This window comes from Borostomias antarcticus, assembly GCF_949987555.1.
Source record: "Borostomias antarcticus genome assembly, chromosome: 15".
Lineage (NCBI taxonomy): Eukaryota > Metazoa > Chordata > Actinopteri > Stomiiformes > Stomiidae > Borostomias > Borostomias antarcticus.
Window position 1 is genome coordinate 11,025,260 of NC_140248.1, and position 18,469 is coordinate 11,043,728.

At 43.9% G+C, this 18,469-nt stretch overlaps 1 protein-coding gene across 1 annotated transcript in view; it reads right to left on the bottom strand.

Annotated features, from left to right (window-relative positions):
- Nucleotides 1-16,516: 16,516 nt before the first annotated feature.
- The window catches only part of fat3b (FAT atypical cadherin 3b), a gene marked incomplete at both ends in the record, with an annotated part of 59,415 nt that continues 57,462 nt past the window's right edge, over nt 16,517-18,469 (bottom strand). Inside the window, 2 exons of the mRNA XM_084450216.1 lie at nt 16,517-17,220; nt 18,207-18,272. Coding sequence (XP_084306342.1) covers nt 16,517-17,220; nt 18,207-18,272 — 770 coding nt within the window. The remainder of the gene's footprint in view (nt 17,221-18,206; nt 18,273-18,469) is intronic.

Sequence of the window (18,469 nt, forward strand, 5' to 3'; positions counted from 1 at the left end):
AGGGAACGGAGGTCGAGCCTACACCAGACGGAGAGAGCCGCCTTGTTTCAGCCAGAGAGAGCGCAGAAGTGAGTGAGACCGCAAAAGGTAGAAACAGATCGGGAGAGGAAGCGAGGAAGGGTTTGTAGTCATAATAGTTGGTCGATCGCTTTAGAGATGTAGGCTATTCATAGCTGTTTAGGAATGAGTCTCTCTCTCTTGCCCCAATCCCTCGAGTGTGGGTCTGCCTAGTGTTTGACTTAGTTTGCTCCCACTAGAGCCGTAATGCCGTATTAAAGGAGTAGTAAAGGGGAAAATCATGTTTAGCCCTGTTTTAAGGTTATGATCATATACAATGGTTCAGATCAAAAAGTTGACAAAACTAGCACTTTTGAGAAAGTTGATAATTGCTCTACCACCGTTTAGGTCATACAATGGATGTGGTTGGGCACCGTGAAAAATCATTCAAAAACATGTTAAACTCTCGATTTCACACGCACACACACACACACACACACAGATTTGAGGTCCAGGCAACAGAAACACTCTTATTATAATAGACAGTACAGTTTAGATCGCTTATAAGCAGTCAGCTTCACACTCACAATGAAAAATCCTATTGATTATTGAAATAGCGTATTAAAAATTAAATTCTGATGTGCAGCAAAAACAGATTTGAAAACAGCCAGATTATAGCATTTTAAGGGGAGACACGGTAGGTGAAAACATCGTTTTTCAACGCCCTGGTCAAATTTGAGATTTTGTGCTAGTTTGCTTCCATAACATGTCTTCTTTCATGCTAGTGGAAATAAAACATAAAAAATACGCATTTAGATGTTTATTTTACTTCATTTAGTCCGTTAGCGTTTGTAGATTCTTCCGAAAATCACCAAAAGTTAGCCTTCTTTCGAAACGAGCCGAACCGCGGGCGTTATTTGGACCCGGTCATGTGATATATCATTAGAAAGATCTGGCTCTCGAGCATTATGTTATCGCAACCAATCCTGATAGTTTCATTTGTATCAGCAACCAATCGTGGAAATACAAAGGCGAGTTTGATGCTAAGCGTGAAATCTCATTGGCTGTTGTTGATTTCTGAGAACGTGATTGGTTCAGCGCCTCATGTGACACGTTTCCATTTCCTGATATCTAATCCAAACAATGCTGTCTGTAAAGCGTTCTAAACGCAATAAGCAACAACGACAACAGTGTTTGTCTGCAAGGTTGAACAGAAAACAAGAGAAACTAAATGGAAAGGTTTACATTTATGAGATATAAAGTGCCTATTCGCGCAAGTTGTCATTAGCCGGTGCTAGCATGTCCAGTGAGCAGCAGGGAGATGAGGCTAGCGTTAGCATGTCCAGTGAGCAGCAGAGAGATGTGGCGCGTTTGAATGAGCTGATAACTGGGTTGATTTGTCCTAATTGTGCAGGGACTGGTCTTAAAATTAACATAGATCCTCAGAATAGTGGGTTCTGTAGTACTTTGCTCTTAGAGTGCAGTCTTTGTGAGAAATGGCTATCGCAAAAGTGTCTACACATCGACTCGGCTTCATGATACAACTAGGAATGATGTTGCATTTGATGTCAATGTGAGGATGGTCCTCTTAGCGCACGAGTTAGGGTTGGGGTATGCAGCTCTCCAAAAGATTAGTAAAGTGTTAGGGATCCCAGGGCTTCATCTGAAAACGTATCAGAAACATGACAAGAGGGTGACAGGTAGGCTATTGAAACGTGTTCCCTCTTTCTCTTTCTCTCTCTCTCTCTCTCTCTCTAGCCAATATCAGAAGCCTATACATATGCACAGTAGTCTCCCTCTCTCTACCTGTGGCATTTCTACATGCATCCATAAACTGACCAAATAAACTGTTTTAATTTCAGTTGCTGAAATAGAGAGAGGTCTGGAGTCCTTGCACAGAAGCAGAGAGCAGATTAGGCAGGCAGATGTGGACCCAGAGGTAGGTAAGCTGACTGCCAATAAATGCAAAATGTTACAAAATTATTACAGTTATTGAGAATTATTTCAATAATTCTCAATAACCAGCGTTCAGTGGACAACATAAAGGCGGCAATATGGGGTAGTCTGCTTCACTGATGACAACCCCATGCGCACTAGGAACATATTGTGGTTTTAGGACAGTTTTGTGGACTGCAGCTGAGTGGGTTCTACAAACTAGCTGCCTAGAACAGTTTTGTGGATAGCCAGTGTGGTGCCATCTGAGGAGTGACTCTGTAGACCTATGACGGCGTAGCTTGATGTCTCCTATGGTGTTGCTTTTGACGATGGTTATATCACTTGTTTGTTTGGCAATCTATATTTAGCTTCTATTGGTGTTTACCCTGCATTGTTTACCACATCTTGTCCTGTGTATTTATGAATCAGCTTACTCTTCATGTTCATTCATTCATTCATTCATGTTTTCTCCATGTAAAACGCTTAAAAAAACACAAAAAGTTAGATAATATGTTTTCTCATGCATGTCCTCGTCAAATGTGTCTATCTTTGTCCATGATCTGTTTAACAAAATAATACAAGCTTTCTCAAAGGGAATGTTCTCTTCCCTACTAACATTGTCTCGTCTCTAGTCTCGTCTTACTAACACCCCACTCGTGGGCTGTACCTTGACGTGGTGAGTGGGCTTCAAACTAAACAGGTCTTGCTTCTCTATACAAAATGTCTACTCCTGGGGCCTCATTTATCATTGAGGTACGCCATATTTTACACGGTCTTTTTCGCGATTTCAGGCGTACGCCATTCCCCCCCCCCACATTGCGATCTATCAAGCCGAAAGGGCGAAAATTTAGTCGCCTTTCTACACACTTTTGTAGGACACCTCTCAGGTTGTCGTACCGATTTACACGGTTTCCTACACCCTTTTTGAACACAGGGGGAACTGTCGACGCAGGTGGTGCGTCGGTGAATTACAATGTTTGATGGAGAGAATAAGAGCGACAGTTTCTGAACGCACAATCATGTAGGCTAATAGCCCAATTCAGCACAAACATATATCGCAATGCAAGATTAGACGTGTCCTCTAACCGGCTCATTCATGGTCCGATATGGATTTGTTCCCCAAACTGAACCTATGCGCTGTCCCAAACCTTTCCGTGCTATATGTCACACACCTAATGCAGGCACTCCATCAAACGGCAATAATTGACCAATTAGATTGTCATTAATATGTGATCATGTGGACCTGTTTGCTGTTTGGTAAGCATATAAATGACAGTCCTCCTGTGCGTAATGCGAGCCTAAATGAATCCGGCGCTACTCGGCCTACTGGCCGAGATAGAACTCCAAAGAGGTGACGGCGATGGCGACTGAACCCACATAAGGGCACCATCAGTGAATGAATACGTCTATGTGAATCGCTAAAATGTGCACACTATAAATACCCAAATCATATGTGACGCTGACATGCTCATCACAAGTGTAGTGGCACGGTGGCCTGGCTCCACGCATGACTCATTCATCCTGGCGCACAGCAGGGTAGGGGCTAGACTGGAGGCAGGCGCTGCGCGTGACGGCTGGCTTGTTGGTGTGTGCATAGCCAAGATACATAATTCTTTGTCTTATTTACTTTAATCTTTATTAGCATTTTCCATCCATACGACAATACAATAAAACATAAAAACTTACAATAACAGCTTATGGGTACTTCCATCCATGCAGCTTTTTTTTCTTACTCAAATATGACAATTTTAATATTAGTGGTATCATCATACTTCCTTCTATAATCCATCCATTTTTCCCATCTCCCTTCAAACTTTCCTTCCTGCATCCTCAATGCATAAATAAATCTCATAAATCTCCTCCACAACACCCACCACTGCTCCTTGGTTGGGGGTTCCACCTTATACCAAGCCCTCATTATTGTCTTTTTACTAGCAACCAATAGTACTTTCACTAGGTATCTGTCCCCTCCTTGTACATCATTCTGTTATGTTTGCCAAGATGTACATTCAAAGCTGATAAGAATGAGAACCAGTCAAGACCCCACCACAAAATGAGGACCCAAGCCCTCAGCCCCCTCCCCGTCATGAGGTTTACCAGCGGGGCCAAAGGGCCCACACTGAGGTCATGCGCCAGCTATGAAGACACAAACAAGTAAGGTTCACATTTCTACCATTTTATTGTCTGTTGGTGGGTGACTGTGTGAGGTGTGTGAGTGCGTTTGTGAGTGAATGTGTGAGGTCCGTGAGTGTGGTAGTGAGTGACTGTGTGAGGTCCTTGAGTGTGGTAGTGAGTGACAGTGTGAGGTCCGTGACAGCATGTGTGAGGGAATGAAGTGCAGTGAGGATGTCCTGTTGGCTCTGGTGGTGTAGTGTGGTGACCTCCACCAACTGCTGCACAACTGCCCCACAACTGCCCCAATCCCTTCTGCCATTTCCCTCTGGGCCTCTAGGGTCATGAGCCTCCAGCACAGCGTCTGAGGAAGGCCAGCCCTCAGGGACCCTTGAGGCAGGGACGCTGGCAGCCGGAGGTGGAGGCGTGGGCGGTGGAGACGGAGACGGAGGCGCTGGAGATTGCACTGGAGGTGGAGGCCGGTGCGCTGGAGGTGGAGGCACTGGAGGTCGTGGCACTGGATGTAGAGGCTGCAACCGGCGGGGGCACGACCGTCAGGTCAAGGACCACTGCAGACTCCCCCTCCTCTGAGTCCCACCCCACGTCAGAGTCTGGAGAAACAATTTCAGTCATTTTCTTAATTTCCCAGAGGGGAAAATGTTTAATGTGGTCTAACATTATGAAGTGGTCATCTGTGTTATCGTTCCCTGTTTTTGGTCCTAAATCAATCATAGCCTACCACAGAATGTGTGGAATGTTTGCTTTCCTCACAGCCACATATTACAGAATGTCCGTGTAGCCTACGCCAAATACAGGATGCACGAAACGTACAGTAGGCTACCTAAACTGTAGGAGCAATCAGACAAATGTAGGCTCGTACAAATAGCTTACCTTCCGAAGATGATTTTCTTTCCTCGCATGGACCTCACCAACAAGCACATGCACCTCCGTCTCCGAAAAGTTTATCTTCTTTCCGCGTTTTTCCATAAACTTATTTGTCTTTCCTATGCTCCACGCTATATTATGTCGGTTCCTTCCGGGGTATCCACGTTGTGCGCTGTCATAGTTTTGACCATATATGGTTGAATTTGGGCGTGGAGAGGGCGGAACACGGGGCGCGTGCGCGTCCGCTCTCTTCTCCGCCACCGTCGGATTTTCTGTGGTGAATTTGGCGCAGCAGCGTGTACGCCATTTTTGATAGATCCGAAAAGCGTGTAAATATTCTCGTCGTACGCTACTTTTCGCATTTTCCTCGTTTTCGTCGTACGCCCTCTTTTACACCTGAATTTACACGCTCTTTGATAAATGAGGCCCCTGGACTATTTTGAATCCACAACATGCTGTGTTATTCAGTTTTCAGTTTCTATGTATTTTCAGATGTTGTGTAATGTTGTTACTAATGATGTGATTGGATATTGTGTTTGTAAATATTGGTTTACAATGCAAATGTATGGTTTTTTACAATACAAATTTTCAAAGCCCGTTTTCTCAAAATGAGTTATTTCTCATCTTAGGGACATCAAAACCACCACTTGAGTACCACCTACATACACCTAACTTTCCAGTTTTGTTCCAATCCATATTCTGAAGGGTTTGGCCAAGGGGGATTTTTTAAATTTAATTCATAGCCTGATTTATATAACAGTTTATCCCTAAAACATGGCGAAAATTGGTCTTTTTATGACTGTTGACAGTATTTTCTGATTTCTGAAGTGAAGAAAAGAGATATCAAAAATCCCCCTGGTCAAAGTTTTGAATAGGGATATGTGAACAAAATGAAACAAGAATTTTGAATCTGGCTTGAACCAATTAAAAAAATGTATGTCCCGAAATTATGCAAATTAGCGCATATTTAGCGCTGGGGGGGACTGGGGAGTTTGATGGTGATACCTATTAAGGATTTTTCTTTCCCTATTCACCTGGGGTGTCTCCCCTTAAGAAAACCAAATACATTATTGTTGAAATAGCCTAGTTGGCACAAACTATTGAAAATATTTTACAATTGAGGCTCCACCACAGTGATGTCATCGAGGTCTCTTACCTCTGATTTGTCCCTGTTAATATAAGTTGAAATTACCTGTATTTAAGTCAGTGTCACACTATAACCCTCTAACCTAAAGCCTAAAGGCTTCAGGCACCGTTACCCGGTATATGAGCATGATCTCTCTACCATCTCCACTACATTGGAACACCTTCAAAAGAGAAAGGTCATACTGTATATACTTTCGACAAGTGTCAGTACAGCCAGACAGGAAAATGGATCCATTAACATCAATACTATTGAGGCCAGCATCAGCTCAATTATGGATGACCCTTGGCTACTGTGCTCTACTGCCTAGTGGACTGGGATCAGTTTGACCTAGCCTCATGCCATCTTTCAGCTTTGGGTAACATGCAGAGCTGATCTGAAATCAGTTACTCTGGGAGTCCACTGCTCCATGCATGGCTACACACATGTAAGCACACACACATGCACTCACTGTACATACTATATGCACAAGTGCACACCCACACACTCGGAAGGACATACGGTATACTGCTATTGATCTACAAACCAGCATGGAACCACAAGTCACTTTTGGGGGGGGGGGAGGGCAAAAGGTTTTAACACGGTCTACTGTGAAAGATGTTCCCTAAAACGGAATGTTAAACATTAAATAATCAAATTTATACCATGGCCTGGGTTAATACTCTTTCCTGATAGGCCAGCAGACGTGCGTTAAAACCGTGTATACGCACACGTAGCACACGTAGTTCGGCTGAAGTTTAATTACCGATCTAAATCAATGCGCCGGCTTTGACAGCAACCCAAATGAGTTAATCCCATAACCTGCTGTACCATTGCTAGCTAGCCATGAACGAAGTGTTGGATACTGCATATTTGCTGTGCAACACATCCATTGTCCAGTTGTCAAATCTATTTGCCAACAAACTCTTTATGATAGCCAGATACCTCACTGTCCCCAAATCAAAAACTGTTTTTTCACTTTGTGTTATAACGTGGTGGTGCACGTTAGTGGTGTAGTAGCCAGATATGATTTTGTTCAGTCTAAGAGTTGCAGTAAAAGAAGCCAGCCGTATGGAAAACAGTCTCCGCCTCGTTTATTAATTTACAGTATACGGCATCCAAATACTGTATATCACAGTGGCAAGAGGCAATTGCTGAATTCTAATAACCCTGTTGCTTCACAAAATGATACGACACCTCCCGTCCTCGCAAATCAACTCACAATAAACGATACGACCATGGATGTATTGGATACGACTGACAATATACCACGACATGAAAACAATACTTTTGGAGTTGAGGACAATCTGGCTATCATACATAGTTTGTTGGCAACTAGGTTTGACAGCTGGACGATTTACTGTATATGTTGCACAGCAAATATGCAGTAGCCTACACTTCGCTCATTGCTATCTAGCAATATCGGGTAGTTACAGTCATAGATATATGGGTACAGTTGGCTATGGAATTAGCTAGTTTGGGTTGCTAGGCTCATTGTTTGGTTGCTAGCTAGGTCGTATCCAGGGTTGAGAGACATGGCTGAAAGAAAAGGTAACGGACACTTTCCATTTCACTTACGGTTCCAAACCCATGTTAACTATTGGATGTCATCGCTGTTCCTCCAAGAAATATGATATGCAATTTGTAATCCCATAGCAACGTGATTTAGCAGTTAGGGACTATAATGACACTCAGCAATGAGCAACACATAAATAACATTTCTTTATATTTTAATGTAGAAAATGTGAGTAAATGGCACATATTTATTTGTCTTTGGCATGTGGGGCCATGGTATAAGCGGGATAATCAACTCATAGGTGTGCGTTAAACGGTTTTAAGACACTTCACGGAGGCAACCACTGCACGCTGCGCATCGGGTGGTTCTTCGCCTCCACGTCGTGCCTTAAAACCGTTTAACACACACCTACTCGTTGATTATCCCTTACGTATAAAGGGTATTTTGTCCCGCTTTGTCATACTGTAGTTTGACACAAGATGACAATGACAATAGTAGAAGTATGTTTCCTTGGCAATTGAGTGTTGACCTTGAGTTGGAGAGTTTACTAAATTGATTGATTCTTAACGCAGTGTTGAAGGTCGTTACCTCCGCCTCAGCGACAGCGCAGGGCAAGAAGTTTTCGGTGGTGTGTGTAGGTGCGTATGTGTGTACGCACCCACACACACTACCAACTAAGCTACAGCCGCCCTGCACGCGCACTTTGTCTTTGAAATTGAGTTTAACATGTTTTTGAATGATTTTTCACAGTGCCCACCCACATCCATTGTACGACCTCAACGGTGGTAGAGCAATTATCAACTTTCTCAAAAGTGCTAGTTTTGTCAACTTTTTGTTACTCCACTTGATTTGTTACACCACTTGCACAAAGGTCATGTTTACTTGCCCGAAAAATAAAATTGCCAATTCGGTCAAATAATTTAAACAACATAAACACTGTGGACTGAACAGAATCAAATATTTTGACAAATCTCTCAGATAATTGAAAAAACATTACTAGCACTATGGTAGCTTGCCAGCACTGTGTGCACTGTTATATCCAGTCTCTGTGTCTCTGAATTAATTACAAAATTAATGTCTGTTCCCCATTGCAAACTCAGTCTAGGCCTCTTCTGTCAGGCTGTCACATGGATACACGGCTCAGTATAGTCCCCAGTATCTCAACGATAATAATCAGGCCATTGTGTACACTGCTCAGTCAGATAAGATCAGAAGGGACATTCACCAGATTGGTCAGATGAACATTCCCTCAAGTTGTTAATCAGAGCAATGTCTCCACAATGGATTAGATTCACACCTGGGTTTGCATTCACACTTGGGTACACATACAACCAAATAAAACCAGTCCAGGTCCAGCCTGGCTTATGTGCGTGGCTGGCTTGTTTCTGTTCAGGACTGGTACCTGTAGGACGGAAGCTAGTCATGCCACTGAAATAGCTGTGAATTGAAATGACATGAAATAATGTCTGATAAATTAAGATTGCTCTTGTCACCTGGACACATCAGTTGCTTCCAATGCTAATCCAGCACAATAAGAGTGGGATAGCCATTTAGCTCATGAGCTCACAACAACTAGCAGCAGCTTCCATAACATTAATGGTAGCGGTCAGTGGCTAAAGCAGTTACACTGATGATTCCTGTAACGTTAGCTATTTTGCTGCAATTGGTTCAACTTCTGTTTCTGGACAAAGGTAAGGGATAAACCCAGACAACAGAAGGCTAGCTACAGTGGGTCCCCGATGGACGAGTTGGCTGATCTCCGGTGGAATATAACACAAGGCTAGTGGACCTACAGCGGGTCCCCGATGGACGAGCTGACTGACCTCCGTCGAAATCCGCTGGCGGGTTCCTGGCCATTTGCACATCGAATGGCAAGCGGACCTCTGGCGGATTATTAGCATCAGGGACAGCGGCCCACAAGTAATCCGGAATGCTCCCGCTATTGCTCCACCACCATTCCACCGGTAGTTTATTGTCTATATTCATATCATATTCATATAATTAACTTACTCTGAACATTTTTTTGGTAACTCTTCCTTTCATAGTCTCCCAATTACTAAACATTTACCTGGTAAATACATGCAAAGTGTAGCCTAATATGGGTAATTACTGAGACCCCACTTCAGGTACTGGGTAGCCTCCTGCGGCAGTGCCTCCTCAGTGGTTCCCCTCATGACTGGGTTTTTCCGCATAGCCCCTAAGAGGGATAGAGAAGATATTAGCTCAGAAACACATTTCTGCTTCATTGGCACAGCAACAGTAGAAAAGGACAGGAAAGTTGGGAGAGGAGGGGACGGACACCTTCATGCTCCGAGGTACCAATTAATTCGGGCCATGCTTTAAATTCTAAACAGTATTTATTTACACCAGACTATTACATACACCAGGGATACTCAACCTTTTGTAAGACCCACTTCTGATTGTTAAAATTCAGAGGATCTAATGGGCTCTTTGCACAAGCTCCACTACTTCCTGAAATTATACAGGCATATTTATTTCCTGTCCTACACCATTGGATGGAAGTGATTAATCAGGTGGGCCGCATCTATTCCAGATAACAGGAACATAGTGGTCGATGATCAGCCCAGACAGGAATGAAGGTCACATGTGGGAAAAGACAATATTCAATTATCAATTGTGTTAGACTCACTGACATGAAAAGTAGACAGTCACATTACCATTGCTTAAAAATATGTAAACTGTATAAACTTGTGATCTTGATCATGATGCTGAGCCCAGTTTCTTAAGTGAGAGGAGAGCATACTTGCACTTTTTGCACGCAAGCTTTCCTCAGTATTGTGACAATACTTTTTAACCCCTTAATAAGCATTATGTGATCTTTCAATTCTCTTCACTTACATAGCAGTATTCTGAGGAGTGAGTGAATTTACTTAGTGAATTGGCTACGTTACACTAAAGGAATGCAGTCGGCAGACGTCTGTGCTCTCTGACCACCCTTTGGATTTCGCAAAAACTACTAGACTGCTTTTTATGAAACGTGGTGGAGGGATGCAGCTGGGGCCAATTTAGAATCCCCATGAAATGCATTCAGGGCAGAGGTCTCTGCTATTCTTGCACTTTGCTGTGTGCGTGGGACAGCTTTCTGGGCATAATGCTATAGAGGATTACCTTTAATAATCTGACAAGCAGCATGGGGCAAAGGAAAGGCACTGTCTCTCTTTCTTACACACATGCACGCACGCACGCACGCACGCACGCACGCACACACACACACACACACACACACACACACACACACACACACACACTGTAATAGGCAGGTTCCTCCTACTGTTGGGTAACTCCAGCACACAGTATTTGCTTGTATGTGTGTGTGTGTGTGTGTCGGGGGGGGGGGCATCTGCATGTGTAGATGCAGATGTTTTAAGCAAAGAGATGAGGCCTGGATAGTGTTTGTAATCCTGGTATTACTGAGAGCAGCATGTGGGTATAATCGCCCCTCTAACTACTCCTTCAACACCCTAAGCTGGAACGGAGGGGGCGCTTCTCCATTTCCCTCTTTTCATCTTCCCCCACTTTTTATGTTCTCTCTGTTCTTCCCTCCTTCAGAATTCTGTCTGGTCTGTCCTGTTGGAATAGAAGGGATGGACAATGAGCTGACAATGAAAAGGAAAGAAGATGCTACTGTACTGTAAGTATCTTAGTTTAACCTCCATATTGTAAACACAAGCTGGTCGCCTCTAGGAGAGGACCAGATACGGTGGAGTGAGACAAACACACAGAGCGTTGATCCCCCAGCCTATGGGTTGGATGACTAGGTTTGATCTAGCCGTAACCTACAACCATTGAATAGAAAGGATGCTTACCTAGCAGACAGTACATAAAGTACACACACACGCACGCACGTGTAACCAAGTGAATCGTGAGTCCTCGTAAACTCTTGTTGACTGAGTGTAGTCCTCCGAGGTAGTGATAGTGAGTACCTGGTGAAACCCACTCCCCTAGTATAAAGGATGTGCTAACGACCCTGACAATAAAAATAGCTCTCTTGGCATAGTTGTTAGCACCTCCGACTTGCGAGCGTAAGGTTGCAGGTTCGCATCCCGCCCTGTACCATTACACACACACACACACACACACACACACACACACACACACACACACACACACACACACACACACACACACACACACAATGTTCCATATTCCACTATGTGAAAGCACATGATGCAAGAGCATCCAGGCAGACAGCAAGCCATTTAAGACAAAGCAAACACTGCCCTCTCTGGCCTACATCAATGATTGGTTAGTCTGGAAAACAAGATACAATCTTGTATGATGGCCAGCCTCCAGCCAGCTTTTTACTAAAGGTCTGGGACAGAACAGCAGAGATGTGGATGTAACAGAAGGAAGGTCTTGGACAGAACAGCATGTGAATGTAACAGAAGAAAGGTCTGGGACAGAACAGCAGAGATGTAGATGTAATGAAAATTGCCCCAGCTCCAACCCAATTTCTTTTAAAATCCTTTCCTTTAGCCTTTCCTTTTCTGCTACGTATGTCTGATGTCTTTACCCTTCAGATTGGCTTGAATTCCCAGCCCCAAAGGGGAGCAACACCGTCACCAAATCATAATTTGTGTAAACTTAAAAATAAATAAATAATAATAATTCTGTTAATTTACAGTGGATTTATGACATCTCTTTCTCTAATGCGTAACTATCAGTGGTATCTATTTATTTTTAAAACCATTATTGGTAAACTTCCACTTTACATCTCGTCTGTTGGTAATTATTATTATTGTACATTGCATTTGTTTTGTTGATTTCTGTCTCTGTGTAAACTCGTCATCACTGTAAATGAGGAAAACCTTCACGAGTATAAATAAAGGTTTTAAAGGAAACATAAGGATTCACTGCTTTCAGTTGTAGCAGTCTAAGGGTTCGAACTATGGAAATATGACTATGACTAGGGATAATTCATGATTACCTCGCGGTTATCACAAATATGAAGGAATATGTATTTAATACATTAAATCAACTCGTATATGGGGCACCAACATTTTCTGTACAGGGAAACGGATAACCTTTATCAATAGTCTAATTTATCAATCTCAGTCTGAAGGAGGAGGTCTTGACTCAATCAAGTGACATAAAGATCATGTGATGACGCTAACACGTGATCAAAGCTTTAATTTTCAATTTGTATTTTGATTGATTCATTTGTGGGGATTTATAGAGTTAAGGAATTAAATACAAAAGTAGCAGATTTTATTACCCTTTGATTACAAACAGCATCTGCTGCCAGTAATTTATTTACAGCAAGTAATTTATTTACAGCAAGTAAATAAATTACTGATTCTGCCACAGTGCTACACTGAACACCTCCACAGTTCCTTCCTGCCTGCTGCCATCAGACTTTTTAATGCATCCTTCGACTGGTGGGATGCCATGCCATGGACTTAACTGACACTTTAGATTGAAATTTTAGAATGAATTGACAATTTAGATCTGGTTTCATTGTATCCTACTGCACTTTTTGGAGGTGTTGATTGTGCCTTTAATACCCTTGTGTATGCCTTATTTTTTAAACTGTTTTTATTGTGTTGTGTGTCTGGTTGTTCATGAGCTACAACAAGAAAACTTCCCCATAAGGGATTATTAAAGTATGCTTGCTATCTATCTATCTATCTATCTATCTATCTATCTATCTATCTATCTATCTATCTATCTATCTATCTATCTATCTATCTATCTATCTATCTATCTATCTATCTATCTATCATATAAAATAGTATCTATAGTAGGAATTTGCTTTTGGCCTCAGTGCATAACATGGAGACAACAGTGGACAGGGTGCAGGGACAAGACAGGACAGTGCAAAGAGCAGGTACAAAATGCTAGTGCAGAAAAGGATAAGCTAAGAAACATAAAATTATCTGACATATATATAGTTATCAATTATCTGACAGAAATATACAAAAAGTAGTGCAGTGAGTCAGCAGAGTGCATGTGAATGTGTGTACAGTATGTGTATATGTGTGTTTGGTGTGATACTGTATGTGAGTGCGGTGCATTCTATACAGTACATTCAGTGGTCATATTTAAGTGTCTCTCAACGGTGGCGGGGTCCATGGTGCGGGGGGAGGGGGGGGGGGTGCGGGGTCAGAGGGGGTCACGAGCCTTGTTGATGAGGCTGATGGCCGTGGGGAAGAAGCTACCTCAGTGGCGTGCAGACATGGTTCTGATGGACCGCAGCCTCCTGCATGAGGGGAGTGGCACGAAGGCATTATGGCCGGGGTCGGAGGGGTCGGCCGCAATCTTCGTGGCCCGCTTCAGGGTCCTGATGTTGTGCAGGACCAGGAGGGAGGGCAGGTTACAGCCAATCACCTTCTTGGCGGATTGGATGACGAGCTGCAGTTTGGCCCTGTCATTGGCTGTAGCAGCGGTGTACCAGATGGTGATGGAGGGGGTGAGGATGGACTCGATGATGGAGGTGGAGAAGAGTACCATCATTTTTTGGGGGTAGTCTGAATTTCTTCAGCTGCCTCAGGAAGTACATCCTCTGCTGTGCCTTCTTTGCGAGGGAGCTGGTGTATAGTCCCTGTCCCGGGAGATCACCATCTGGGAATATAGCCTCTGCTCTCCTCAGTATAACCAGCAGGCACACACCGACAGGACACATACAGGACAACCTCTCTAATCTCTCTCTTGGCGTCAACAAACATGATCAGTTGGACAGCAAACTCACTAACACAGATATAACGCAGGGCGTCTAAAGGGGGAATCAGCGTACCCCCCATCCTACTCTGCCAATTGCTATGGGCAACAGCTGAACCTAACCAATAGTTAGACTCACCCTGTGATGTATGCACTTGTACACACACAATTTCTCATAAATAATTTGCTTTGCTGTATCCATCTATGGACAAGGTAGCAGGCACACTCAGGCAGGGGAATGACGACCAGGACAAAATGTATATGGTCTCACCTTGCACACACATCAATGCATTAATTTCAGTAATACTGCATGTTCATGCTTGATCACCTGTAGGTATGCGCCACAAACATGATGAAACCACAAAAACATGGTCCTACATTCAAATAATACATTCTCTTATCTGTCAAAACACATCAAGATAAGGCAGGAAAGACGAACACAATCAGCCAGCTAGGTATACGCCTTTAATAATCTGAGGAACAGCAGGAGGCAGAGGTACTGTATGAGTCTCTCTCTCTCTCTTCCTCTGTCTCTCTCTCTCTCTGCACATACAGTACACACACATACTGTTCATACACACATATAACAGGCAAATTCCTTATACTCAGAATATTGGAGTATTGGACAATCGTTGAGTATAATCTTAGAGTCGGCAGTAACATTTCACTGTGGCTGTACACGTATGTTACGTGTGACAAATAAAGAAATCTTGATCCTGAATCTACAGTGATGTAACTCTGCTAAATGTGACCAAGGGGACCACTATTGATGGCTTAGGTTCAACTTGAGTATTCTCAAATATTTGACCTATGTTTTGACCCAGGGCATAGACTGAAATATACAGCGGCCTTCATAAGGCCAGGGTCACATTATTTTACTTTGATATCTGAAGCACATATCTGAGACAGAAATACATGTTTGAGAGAGAGTGTATTGTGTTTGTAATCTATCAAAGACTGTTGGAGGAAAATGTCAGTGCATGTTGAGGCTTGTATGTATGTTTGTATTGTGTGTGTCTGTGTGTGTGTACACGTGTGTGTGTGTGTGTGTGTGTGTGTGTGTCTGTCAACTCTTGACGGGCTCACAGGCAAGAGAAATAAACAACCACATGATGTGTACGCCTGCCATGGGAATGTATTTAGGAATGTATTTTAACTAAAATGAATGATACAGACATAGAGGAAAACATACAAGCCCTGAGGGGGAAACAAGCAGTGGATCATCCATCACATTTTATGGATTTAAGTGAAAAACAAGGCAAAAAAATGAATTGAACTGAACTGGAAAACTGAGCCTATAAGATCACCAACACAGTAGCTCTTGATGCTCATTCGACTGACAGCATGATGTACTGATATTACAGACTACTGTCCTTCATCACATGCTTGCCCTCTGGGACAGAACGAAGGTAAATCCTATTCCAATACTGGACTGATCTCAGAGATAAGACCTAGACTTCACTCACATAGATTCACATGTGACGTTCTGGGACCAAACCCTATGCTTTCCTGTGCTCTCAGTCTTAGCAAATACATGCAGAAGACTCACTGTACAAACTAAAAGAAGTTGGATAAATGCATTTTGTCAATATATACAGTAGTAACCTTTTTAGGACATGTGCGCTATATTGTACATGAATTATTAGGACATGTGCGCTATGCATGAATAATTGTTCATGTTGATGTTGACTAATTCACCTTTAAATAAATCATCTATTACAGGTAATATAGCTGGCTATGGCCATATATTGGATTTATCTAAGATATACAGTATCTACAAAGACCTTAATGGTGGCATGACTGGAGTTACAGCTTCATACGTGAGTAATGTGACATAAAACAAGCTTTTATCTCTCTCATCGTGAGCCTTTCCATAAGACTAAACATGTTGAAATTGTTGTTTTGATCACTGCATCAAAATAGCATAGTTCCAAATAGGCAGTTAAGAAACTATAAAATGGTTGTCCCAAAACATAAAGCAGTTGTATTTTTCTGCGTAAAATAGTCTCAGCTATTGTAACTGAACCCAGAATAATACTGCAGTGTTGTGGAGGTATACACAGCCTCTCCCAGTTAAAATAACTGTAGCCTCACCTTCCAGTTGCTGAATGCTGTATGCATCTATAATACTATCTGTGATAAGTGCAGGCTATATGATATCAGATGGCACTGATGTTTATCCTATAAGTCCTCTGGATGTGTGTGTGTGTGTGTGTGTGTGTATGTGCGTGCGTGCGTCTGTGTGATGTGTGTGCTCTCAGGAAGTATGCTCAGTACATGGTGTGTCCGGAGCCCATGGAGGCTGCGTGAATGCGTGCGGCCCGCCTGGCCCTCAGAGACACCAGGTTCAGCAGTCTCTCCAGCTCGTCCCTGGATCCCGACCCGGAGCCCAGCCCGGACCCCGGGACCCTCTGGTCATCATCCAGTGGTCCCCGCCCCGCCGCCTGGCTCCCCCAGGCCCTCAGTGGAGCCAGGAGCTGGGCCGGGTGCAGGTGGAGACCCGGGGGGCTGGAGGAGGGGTTGTCCCCACAGGCAGGGCGGGCTGGGGGCAGAGTGTCATAATGGCTCTCTGGGTCCTGGTCCCGGTGGGGTTGGAGGTACTCCTCGTAGATCGGCGAGGAACTCTCCCCGTCACGACGACCGACACGGCCGCTCGGGGGCGGGATGTCTCTGCGAGCACCGTGCCCTTCCCTGTCCATCTGCCCTCTCTGGCCCCTGTACCCTCGACCTCTCTCTCCCCCATACCTGCTCCTCACAGTCCTGAACCCTCTCTCTCCACCGGGACTCCTCTCCCCCTGCTCCAACGGCGCCCTCTCAGCCCTGTGGCCCCCCCTCTGCCGGCCATAGCCAGTCACTCTGTCCGGATGAAGGGAGTGCGCGCTGCCCCCCCGTCCGACGGAGAGGGTCTCTTCCCCGCGACGGAGAGGAGCCAGTCGCGACGGAGACGGTAAGTCGGGGGACTCCCAGTGGTAGGCTGGACAAGGAGGAGATGAGAGGAGAGGGAGGAGAAGAACAGTTAGAAACAGCCTTGGTCTTTTATTGAGATGGGGGATACTTCCACAGGGAAGGAAAAGACTACAGGTTGCTGGACTGTCACTGGATCAAATCTGGCACTGCATGCTCTTTATGCCAAAACAATAATGACCTAACATGGAAGAAGTAGCTTTCAACACTGGCATTGGCTTCACACAGGGGCTTGTGTTGTTAAAGATTAGGGGGCTGCCAGAGATATAATGGTTGCATGTCCTTGTGAGAGCCACCACTCTGTCTCTCACAGCAGGAAGTGTGATAATCCCTCTAGAATAATTAGAGATCTATATCAGTTATATGAATCACCTCAAAGCCCCTAACTCTAGGCCTAAACACATTCTTAGCATGATGAGATTAGTGTACGGCACAGGCAGCCTTCACTACCATTACTGCAAGGTTTTATCTAATATCACACTGATACTATACCACACAGGGCTCCAGTATGGTGTTGGGATGTGCATCCCTACAATGTATGCACACGCTCCTAAGTACGGTGGCCATCTTAGGACATCCTCAGGCAGATATTTGTCAGATATCACATTTTGTCACATATCACCAAATCTAGCTTATATCTGACAACTATCTAGGTGATATCGGACAAATATCTAGCTGATATCTGACCTAAAATCTGATGTCCTGAAATGGCCACCGTACCTAAGAGCTACAGGTGTGTTCTGTACTGTGCTGTAACACACTGTACTTATCATTTCTGTATAGAAGATAGAGCGTGCTGGCTTGAGACCCCAGGGCACAGCAGAGCAGCAATAAAAGGGTGGAAGGTCACAGAAGTGGGATGCTAGGTGTAAGTGGGGTTAGAATCTCAGATATTCAAAAGCAGATTGAGGTCCCACGCCCTTGATAAATCTTAATCTCCCATGAACCCTGCTGATTGTATTCTCAGACTGTGGCAGAACAAATCGGTGTTCTTACAATCCACACAATACTCTTTGACGACCTCCACACAGATCTCATCCTGGCGTCCAAGATGGCGGCTGGCTGCAAATGGAAGGTACACACAAGTAGATGAGGGGAAGAAGGAGAAGGAGCCTTTAATGGTGAGAAAATATCAAACAAACAACAGTTAAAGGTGGTAAAAGTGTATGATGCAATGACAGGAACACATCTGAAAGACGAGACGGGAGGCAATAAGAGGAAAGGAAATAAGGAAATGAAGAGAAGAAAATCTCTTCAGC